The 10,713-nt window shown below is 48.6% G+C and overlaps 1 protein-coding gene across 2 annotated transcripts; it reads right to left on the bottom strand.

The window, feature by feature from the left end:
* On the bottom strand, positions 1–6,610 carry MYCL (MYCL proto-oncogene, bHLH transcription factor). Of its 2 annotated transcripts, none has more exons than XM_039876635.1 (3): positions 6,514–6,610; positions 5,483–5,987; positions 1–2,542 (listed from the first exon to the last, which is right to left on the bottom strand). In XM_039876635.1, exons 2-3 carry the CDS (start codon positions 5,976–5,978, stop codon positions 1,947–1,949), a joined length of 1,092 nt encoding a protein of 363 aa, XP_039732569.1. In that variant the 5' UTR covers positions 5,979–5,987; positions 6,514–6,610; the 3' UTR covers positions 1–1,946. The 2 variants fall into 2 exon arrangements, with proteins under 2 accessions (XP_039732569.1, XP_039732568.1); XM_039876634.1 differs by having other exon boundaries at positions 6,347–6,592.
* Positions 6,611–10,713: the final 4,103 nt, after the last annotated feature.

Below are 10,713 nucleotides of genomic sequence, written 5' to 3' on the forward strand. Positions count from 1 at the left end.
CATGTTTGAGAAATCTTTTATTAGAAGATGTCCCAGAAGGCAACATTTTAAAATCAGTCGATTAATAATCACAACTAAATACAAAATTTCAGGTAAACCTGCCTTTCAAAATAATCAGACTCTTGCAACAGGAGAATTGCCCAAGAGTTTTTTTCTTGTACAAAAACAACACCACTTTGCAAAAGGCATACAAAAATACAGTATTAAAAAAAACAAAACAAAACAAAAAACTGCTCCCAGCGTAATACCCAACAGCAGCTTATAAAACACAAGCTATTCAGGTGAGACATCAGTAACCTACATCCCACCTCTTCTCCAAAGACAGTTCCAGAAGTTAGTTGGCTCCCGAAAACCATGTTCCAAAATGTAGAGGCTTTCTCCAAACTTCCACTGAGGTTCTCAGGCCAGGAAGCAACTCCAGAAACAGATCATTGTGCATAATAGGTTTGGAAGTAGCAGCTCACTTTCCAGAGCCACATATAGCACTCTACTATCCTCCCCTCCCCTACTTTCAAATGGATAGCCAACAGGCACCTGCTCTCTTGGGCAGAGTTCTGGAGGGACTGGTCCTCCTTCCAAACTAGGCTTAGGGGCTGCCGAGGTTGCCCACAAGACACCTGTAGGGTTGGGTGCCTTTGCAAGAGTGGAAGCTGCACCTGGAATCCACTTGGAGATGCCAAGTCCATCTGGGCCAAAATCCGTCATGGTCCAACTAAGCAGAGCTCCTGGAAGTTCCTTTAAAAACCCACCAGAAAGCTAGGCCACAATCTAGAGCACTGGATGAGTCCCAGCAGCTCTCCCAGTAAGAACTTCAGTAAGGCCCAGATTCTGGGAAAGGGATCTGACTCATGTCAAGCTGGCAGGGGACCCAAGGGTGGCTACAGAGCCAGCAAGCTCCTCGGAGTTGCACAAGAAGGACAGGTTTGCATGGTTCTGGTAGAACTTCAAACTAATCAGTGAGGAACTGAGATGACAGGGAAGTGGGAAAGAGAAAGTGATACAGTTCTCACTCCTGACATCTCTGACATCTGCCTTAAGAAAAGATGCCAAGATGGAATACACCTAGGCAGGAAACAAGTTCACGGCCAGGACTCCAAGCCTTCCCTAGTCCTCAAATTAGCACCCATTTCTCTGTGTGTTGGGGAAATCTATCTGGCCTGTGGGAAAGGGGTGCTGTAGAGCCCATTGCATAACAAAGGCAGAAGGAAACAAAAAAGTCCTTTGTGAGGACAGAATGGTCTCCCTCAGAGGAAAGGGCCCAGAAGGCTTTGAGACAGAGAATCTAGAGGCCAAGCTCTTTAAATGTTCTCAAGTTCGCAGCATTGGATGGGAGTGGGTGTCATCTAACATCATAATATATATATTAAAGGTTTTCCAAATCCTCAGCTACTATAAAGTGTCTGACAGTGAGGTAATGGTCCATGTTGATCAAGTCTGGGAGCTTGTCTTCACCCAAGACAGCTCATGTGTCTCCTGGAAAAAGGAGCCTCAGGGAGAATATCCAGGCCCAGCTGTCCTAGCATCACCCCCAGAGACACCAGTGGGAGCATCCTTTCCCAGCCTAAAGCTCATCCGGAGTGTGAGATTTCATGCAGCCTGGAGCCCTCGACAACGTCCACCACCTGTTGCATAGCATCTGTCAGGCTTTTCTTCGGAGCTAGTGAGCTAGGCAGACCCCAAGGCTCCTCAGTCAGATGCCTGCCTGAGAGGCCAAGGGCGCCAAAGAAGATATAGCGCTCCAGTGAGTCAGGGAAGAGGGAGAGCTGGGTTTCCAGGTTTCCAAGAATGCAAGCCCTTATTGTGTGTGCACTGGCTGCAAAGCATTCTGGGATCTACTGTCCAGACTGTCTCACCGTAACCAAAATGTGCAAATTACTAAGGGGGAGAGGGAAGGTTAAAAAATAAACTTGGGTTTTTATAAGACAGCAGTCAGGCTTTTTGGTCAGTTAGTAGCCACTGAGGTACGCAATTCTTTTCTGCAGTTGCTGCTGCCGGCATCGGAGCTGCCTTTTCTCCGTAGCCATCCTCTTCTCGGCCCCCACCAAGGCTTGCAAGTATTCCAAGGCCTTGCTCAGGATCACCACTTTGGGGGCCTTGGAGCAGCTGGCCAGGGTGGGCACCTGGTCCCTCAGGGCCAAGAACCTTGAGCGGAGGTCATTCCGCCTTTTGCGCTCCAGGAAGTTGTGGTTCTTCCTCTTGGTCACGTCCTCAGTGTCAGAACTGACAGGTTTGGGGTAGCCGGACTGGGGAGTCTCGCTTTCTATAGGCAAAGGGCTCACAACCTCTTCATTGGCCTCATCTTCCTTCTCTGCTGGAGCATCTCTCCCTGCAGCCTCTTGGGGACCTCTCTCTGGAGCCCCTCCTTGGGAACAGCTTTCTGGAGGAAAACGGGCAGCATAGTTGTGTTGTTGCTGATGGATGGAGATGTGGAAGTGTTTCATGCAGGGGTCCAAAGGGTCTGCTCGCACCGTGATGGTGACTGGCTTTCGTACACCCAAGGACTGTCTCTTCTCCACTGTCACAACATCAATTTCTTCACCCTCTGTCCAAGAGGAGAGGAAGAGAAGAAACACACCCCATGAGAAGCACATACAGACCTTATGCTGGAGTTTGGGAAAGGAGGTGATGTTTTCCCAACTTAGATATAAACAAACTGAAGTGAGGAGAAAGGCAGCTGATTCGTTTGTAATGGGGTAAGGACAGTGTGAAGGAAAGGAGGGGAAATAAACAAGAAGGAAAATATTCTCCAATTTCCTTTTGCACAGCAAAGCTTAGATAAGAACAAAAGGCAGACCCAAGCCAACAGACCCCAGTCTGCACAGGCTCTCCCCTCCCCCACTGAAAGGATGGAGAGAAAGAACTATCGGCCTGGGACAAAGTTTAGCTATAAAGATCTTCCCCAGTCGGGCTCTTTCATGCCCCATCAGAATTGTAAATGAGGGGTCTGTGGGCAGAGCTGCCCTTTGTTCCTGCCCAGCACAGCCTGCACTTGGGGAATTGTTACTTTTCACAAGTTATAAATCCTATTATTCCCCACCTCTCTATTCTGCCATCCCTTTCAGCTCAAGATTCAGAAAAGGGAGGGCTACAACCCATCCCTCCTCACCCACAGAGGGGAGGGAAAGGTTTCCCTTAAGGGCATTTTGCTCCTGGGTTCGATGGGTTTCTTAAATCATCCATCATTTATAGGTTGCCCACCCCACCCCCTTCCCTGGACCAGTAGAGGGTTGGATTTATAATCCCAGGTCAGCAAAAGCTGCAGTAACTTCACAAAGGGTACATGTAATCATTTCCAAGCTACCTGTGCCAGAGGTAGGAACTGAGCAGCAAGAGAATGTTGCCATACAAGGGCCGAAACACCTGGGACCTGGAGACACCTGGACATGCCCCCATCATTCCTTGGCTTGGAGGTCTCTTAGGTTACCCCAGACAGGAGAGAGGCAATTAAGGGAAAACCTTTCTGCTCTACATGTTCTGCAGCCTCACATAGAAGGCCACCTTAATGCATTTTATCCTGACTACAGAAGAGCTCAGTTCTCTGCCTCTTTTGCATATCAGGATGCTTGAGCCCCTTTGTCAGGAAGGCTTCCATTGTGTGGACAATCGCATTATTTCTCCATTAATAAAACCTGACCATTCAGCCCTCCTGGCCCCAAGGCTTGGGATTGGCTGGCTAAGCTGTGTTTGGAATGCTGTTTTACCCAGCCCCTAGCCTCTATTGGCTGAGCTTTGCAGTCAGTCACTCTCCCCAACCCCCTCATTGTTTGCAATCTGTTGCATTTTGTTCTGGGCCATGTGGCCTGTGAGTGAACCAGGAGCTTGCAAACAGGTTCAGGTTAAAGGGCAGGTCAGAAAATGATTCAGGAGGCTTCCCCACATCCCAAACCTTTAATATTTCAGTGTTAAACCTCATAGTTGTGGCCTAAGGAAGAGATCATGTAAAACATCATTCTCCTTTCAGAGAGTAGTGTCTAACTCTACTCAGGAAAGGAAATGTCCTCAGCTGGACAGTCAAGGACAACCCCCTCACGTGCCAAGGGAGAAAAAGACCCAGATCGGCCAGTCTACACATCACCTTCGTAACTGGATCTCAAACTAAGATCTCCAAGCTCGCAAATGATGCTCCTCCCACTCCACCACTCCATTGGCCTTTGCAGAGACACATCTTTATTGGTTTCTTGATCTCTAAATTCCCATTCCAGCCATTAAACACAAGCTCTTGGGGTAGAAAGCAGATTAAAAATGACCTTAACACAGTGGACTGAAAAAAAATGACTTTTAATTTTTCTTGTCATTCTTATTTTTTCCCTCAAATGTATGAAGGCTTCCATATCCCATTCTTCATTTTCCTCTAAGAGTCATGTAAAAGTTATTCTTAAAAGCAGCAGTGAGTGTTGTCTCAATTTACCCTATGCTAGCCTCAGTCTACCCTATAAAAGCACCCTCTCCAGTATTTCTCATGGGTACAGAGGTCTAAGGAGAGGTTAGACTAAGAACAACGTAGTCTGATAGCATAGAATGCCGAAGGCTGCCCTCAGTGAGGTTTACACTTGCATTTAAGGATGGGACAGGGAGGATGGGGCAGGGGGCCTGGAGCTCTATATCCCTGACCTCTGCACCTAGTCCACTGGTACAAACTAGGGGCCAGTGAACATTTGTTGAATGCAAGGAGGGAGCTGAAGCTCTCAGATAGATTGGGGCAGGGAGGAGTCAAAGGGACACTTTTCCACTTTAGGCCAAAGCAACAAGGCAAGGTGTAGTCCCTTCTCAGGTAAACTACCATGAAGACCCTCTAAACATCAAGGAATTAGTGCTTGGTTGCTATGGAGGGTTGGGCAAAAGAAGCTGGCTAGAGGGCAGGAAGCTGGGTTCACTTCTAGTGATTTCCTGTTTCTAAGCCTCGGTTCTTCCATCTGTTAATGGGGAGCGTTCATTCCCTACTTGTCTTATGGGTAATGGTGCATATGCACAAATGGTAAGGGGTGGAAGCATTTTAAAGTAAAGCAGACAGGAGACCAGATTTTTAAAAAGATGAAGGCTTTGGCTTTGTACAAAGGGCTCCTCAGCTTCTTCTCTCCCTAGGGGAGTGTGAGTTTCCCAGGGAAAGAGGCAGCAACAAAAAACTTCAAGCCTGGAGTGACCCTTAAAGGTCCCCTTCCAGCCTCCAGAGGACAGAAATCCCCTACAGCCAAATATCAGTATTGTCCTCTCTAAGTGCCAAGCCTCACCCAGTCTCCCTTGTCCCCTGGGGCTCCAATCATCATCAAAGGGACGCTGGCTCCCACGCCACTTCTTCAAACTGTTTACTAACACACCCACGTGCCAGACAGACACCGCTGGGGGCTACACCAGCAGCTACAGCCAGAGAAAGGGGGAGGTGGCCAAAGGGTTTACGAAGACCCAGTGCCTGACCTCTTACAGCGGCAGAGTTTTGGCCACCCAAGGGGTGCCCCCCTCTCGAATGGCCCGGGGCGGTCCTTACCCGAGTCGCTAGGGCTCTCGGACCCCGAGCAGGCCTGGGTCTTGGGCTCGCCCAGCGGACAGGGGGCAGCGGGCGCCGGGCTGCCGGCTTCGAGGCTGGGAACGCTGTCCGGGGCGGAGGGCACCTTGGGCGGGTTCCCCCGGGGCGCGCCAGTGGCGAGTCGGTCGCTCACCGCTCTCTCTAGCCGTTCCCGAGCCGAGAAGCCGCTCCACATGCAGTCACGGCGGATGATGGAGGCGTAGTTCCTGCCCCAAGCTTTCGAGTGGCCCCGGGATTCTGCCTCGTCCCCGGCGCCCCCTCCGGGCCACGGCTCCGGGGGACCAATTCCAGGGGCCGGGTCCCCGGCGTCGGGACCCGAGCCCCAAGGCGGCGACGTGGGGGGCGATGGCACCAGCTCGAATTTCTTCCAGATGTCCTCGCTGGGCGCCGTGGAGCGGTAGAAATCCTCCCCGCAGTCATAGTCGTAGAAATAGTGCTGGTACGAGTCGAAGTCCATGTCCGCTCCCTGCGAGAGGGAAGAGGGACGTGCTGACTGGGGTAAGGGCCCAAAGAAGCAGGAGTCCCCAGTTTCCCCAGCACAGCCGGCTACCAAGCTCTCGACCCTCCCCAACCTCTAGGGTTAAAACCCGCTCCCTTCCCTCGCGTCCCAGGAAGCCCGGCCTTGGGTCAGTGTGCCCAGGGAAGCCGCTCACAGCGCGCGGACGAGGCAGCGGGGAGCGAGTTCAAAGCAAACTTTGCCAGCGCCGCCCGGAGCGCAGCTCCCAGGGCCCGTCAGGGCGGGCGGCGGCGCGCTGTGTCCAGAAGGCAGCCTGCAGCCCGCCCTCCCGGGACACGCGCCGGTCCCCCGGCCGCCCGCAGCCTCACCTCGCTCCCGCCGCCCGCCACCTGGAGCAGACCCGCTCGCGGCGGGCTCGGGGCAGCCCGACAGCCCGCACACATGCACATGCGCGCCACCGAGCGCGCCGCCTGCATTCAAGAGCGCGCCCCTCGCGCGCGCACTCCCACCCTCGCCCGCGCACGGCGTTACGGACGCTACTAGGATCCGCGCGGGAGCGCGATGCAGGCGCATTGTTTCCCAGCTGCTTTATATCTCGTCGCGCGCCCTGTGCTCTGGGACCCGGGGCGGGCCCTACGGGACAAACCCCGCCCCAGACACGCCCCCTCTCGGCAGTGGACAGGTGGGGACGGTGGAGTCTCCGCCCCACCCCCTCTGGCTGCTTTCTCCTGCTCTCTTCTAGTCCCTATACCCCGAAAATGAATTGCACACTGGGGAGCGCAGGGCATGCTGCAAGCTGATGCAGACTGGCGGTCGCCTGGTGGGTACGTGACTCTATCAAGGCCTGGGCGGTCCCAATGTTCCTTGCCATTGTAGACTGAGGAATAGGGCTACTTCCCGCCCCGCCCTGCCCCACCCCGCGAGCCTACTTCCCCAGGCTCTCCCAGCTTAGTTCAGGTGCGTCGGGCCCGCGGGGGGTGAGGTGGAGAAGCAGCCGCACTTCCACCGCGCCACCTGGCGGCTCTAAGCCCTGAACTGGGGCTGATCCTCGGCATCCGCTTCATCACTGGTTGGCCGGTTTCTTTAGCTAGGTGTTCCAAACCTGGACTGTAACAAGGCGAGGTGGTGAAGATTCCGAACTTTGGAGCGTGAAACATAACTTTTCTGAGCTTCATTTTCAAATATAAAAACCTCACAGGATTGTTGTGAGGATTTAAGAAGATAGAGTATCTAGAGAAGGAAGGTAGCCCAGGAGGAGAGGCCCCGGAACTGACTTAGCCCCTGGGGCTGGTGGTGAGGGGAAGAACTTTTCCACTGAGGCCAGGTCAGGGCTGAGACGCCCCTCCCTCACACAACACACAAAAATCTCTGAGAGAGCTGTTCTAGTAGAGGAAAGAATGGGGATTTGGAGTCCGGAAACTTGGTTCAAGTCCTTGCTTTGCTACTTGCTAGCTGTAGAGCCAAGACATTTGAAGGCACTGTTTGCTTACCTGTAAAGTGGGAATATTGCTTGCAGTTGCATCTCTGGTCAAGACGATGGACATATAAGCCGTTTATGTCATCTTCCATAGAGACTACCTTCGGTAGAAGAGGAATAGAAGAGGAAAAAGCTAAACCGTATGGTTACTTTATTTAGGTCAAGGAAAGTAACTTGAGATAACTGCCAATTCATCCAGACCTGGCATTCAAGGTCTGGTCCCTATCTACAAGTAGCTGATTGCCTGCTGCCTGTCTTCTTCCCTCCCACCTCTGTGGTCTAAGAACACCAACTACTCACTGTTGGCATCTCAGCAGAGGGAAGGGAAAAGTGCAAGCCATTCAGTGCTGTTGGAACATGGGACACAGGTGTGAGTCAATACAGGAGTTGGGAGAAAAGGCAAGGAAGATGACATCCTTAGTTTTGGATATCTTGGGTCTAAGGTGCATGTGGGACATCTTTGAAAGCAGCAACTAGCTCTTACTAGCTTTGTAACTTTAGTACTTTCTGGCTGGTATTTGTAAACTTACTGAGTGACTCAGCCAATCAGATTTTATTGAGACAGCCTGTGTGCCCTGCTTTGTACTGAATGGAAGGCACGGATCAGAAAGTTTTCAGGTCTGGTTGCAGCCCTGAGGCAGAGGGATTAGAACTGCCTTTTGGTGACTTGTTCTCTGGTTCACAGATGTCTGAAATGGTTGCTATAAGAGTCAGAGTTCTTGGTGACAGAAACCAATCCTAGATAAATTTAAGTTGAAAATCACTTTATTGGAAGGATTTGGGATTTAAGGTCATGGGAAGCTGGGAATATATGCATGGAAAATAGGTCTTCTTTCTCTATCTAGACAAGAGTCCCTACTCAAAATCTCCTTCCCATGGTTCATTGTAGTAGGTGATATCTGGAGGCACCAGGAGACGACCCAACCTCAAGAACTCAGATAAAGTAAATCAAATTGTCATCTGAAAATTAGGCCATTCCTTTACTTTCTACACTTTGTTTAATATTGATCTTCCTCATCACACTGTAAGTTCAATGAGGGCAAGGACCGATGTCACCATGTTGACTGCTGTAACTCCAGGGCTTAGAACAGAGCCTGGCACATCATGGGTGCTTTGTAAAGGTACTGCCTGTTTGACTGGACAGAAGCCTCCTATGCTTTAACATAAAGATAAATGCCAACTTACCTGATGGAGACAGAATAACTGTCAGGCCCAGTCTACACTGTAACTGAATAGAGGTATTAATGCAGCTAAAGAAAAAAAGGTGACAGTCAGGAGGGGTCTGGACAGGCAATGAAGCGGAGATCAAAAATTATTGTCAAGGCAATCACCAGAGTGTTCATCTTAGCACTGTCTGGGGACAAAGATGCTGGTCCAGGAACAAGGGAGATGGAGGCATCATTCTTTGCAACTACCCAATTCAACCACCACCTCACTCATGCTCTGATCACCAAGCAACTCACTGAAAACCACTCTGTTCCCTATGTAGATCTGCCCCCAAGGAGAGAATGCATGCATCAGTGAACAAGAAGATCTAGTCTGCTTCAAAGCTTTGCTTCCCCTTGTAAATTAATAAATTGACATCTGATTTGAAATATCAGTCTCATGAGCCTGGTTAATGTGTATCTGCTTCATAGAGACGCTGCTGCTTTTAGGGCTAACAGTTCTGCTTTCTGCAGAGATGTCTAGACCTACAGGATGGTGATGAATTCACCAAGGTAACAAATGCTACCCTAGGGGCATTCAATTTTTCTGCAATTTTTAATTTCCTTTATTTTTCTTAAAAATATATTTTTAATCAAAATAATGCATGTACAGTTTTTAAAAACCAACTAAATGTGTGACAAGGTTAAAAAAAAAGGTAGTCTTCTGTCCTGCCCTCCCCACTCCTGATTCCCACATCTCAGAGGCAATTATACTTTTAGCAGTTTTTTTGTCCCTCCTATTTACTTCCATATTTTGACCAGTTCAGACAATCTATTTTTTTCCTGATTGTTAAATTCTTATTGACATTTTAAAATGGAAAGAGAGGATGTAGCTCTTGTATTTCCCTTCCCACCCCCACATATTTGATCTTCCCCTTATTCTTACAATACAATTGTAGTTCAATTTTAAAAAATATTTAATTTATTTATAGTATTTTGTATTAATTGTATTTATAGTATTAATTTATAGTATTTTGACTATATAAGTGTGGAGTAGTCTAACCACATTTCTTTCTTACACAATCTTTTTCAGAGTTATCTTATTTTTTTCTTTTGCTTAGATTTTTATGTATATACTATGAATTTAACCCTACATATTCCCACTACAGCTACAAAGATCACTTCATATGGTCAAACTTGTCAGTTGATTGCATTTTGTTCTTGAAAACATCTCTTCTTGAAACCATTTGTCTTTCTGTCCCAATTTGAACTTACTGATCTCTAGGCCTGCTCCACAATTGTCGTTCTGCAACTTCCTTTCACCATCATCCTGGAAATTCCCGTTGCTTCTCTCCTGTTTTGGCTTCCCTGTTTTCTGGAGCTCATTTCTTCTTTCTTTATTTACTTCCTCCTATTGGTGGAGCATATCCTCTAGCAGCTGCCTGAGAAAGCACTCTAGAAGTAAAATTTTTGAGACCTAGCATTTTTTAAATTGTTTTTATTATACCCACATCTTTGGTTGATAGTTCAGCTGGGTATAGAATACCAGCTAGAAATAATTTTCCCTCAGAATTTTAAAGATATTGCTTTTCTGTTTCTTAGCAACCAGTGTTGCTATTCAGAAGATTGATATTATTTGATCTTCAGATCTTTGTATGTGACCTGTTTCTCTCTCTGGAAGCTTTTAGAATGTGCTCTTTGCCTTGGCATTCTGAATTTTTTTCAATGATGTACCTTGGTGTGGTTCTGTTATATAATAAATAAAATTTAAGTGGCATGCCCCTCCATTCCTGGAAGGTAGCCTCTAAATCCTTAGAATTTCAAAAGTGATGGGACTGTCTTTATTATTCATGGTGGGCCCTGAAGGTTTACACTAATGAAGGTACTCATGATGGGGCTCCTAATTACTTTACAATGACTCAGGATAAGTGTTGGCCAAGCTACAAAGGCCAACTATGTGATTAGAGGGTTGAGGCTTTGAGTCATGTGATATCAGCCTGACTTCTGGGAAAGGGGAAGGAACCTGGAGATTCAGTTGACAATGATTCCATCAGTCATGCCTATGTAATGAAACCCCAGTAAAAACTCAGATGAGCTTTCTTAGTTAACAATA

This window comes from Pteropus medius, unplaced genomic scaffold (assembly GCF_902729225.1).
Source record: "Pteropus medius unplaced genomic scaffold, Ma_sr-lr_union100, whole genome shotgun sequence".
Lineage (NCBI taxonomy): Eukaryota > Metazoa > Chordata > Mammalia > Chiroptera > Pteropodidae > Pteropus > Pteropus medius.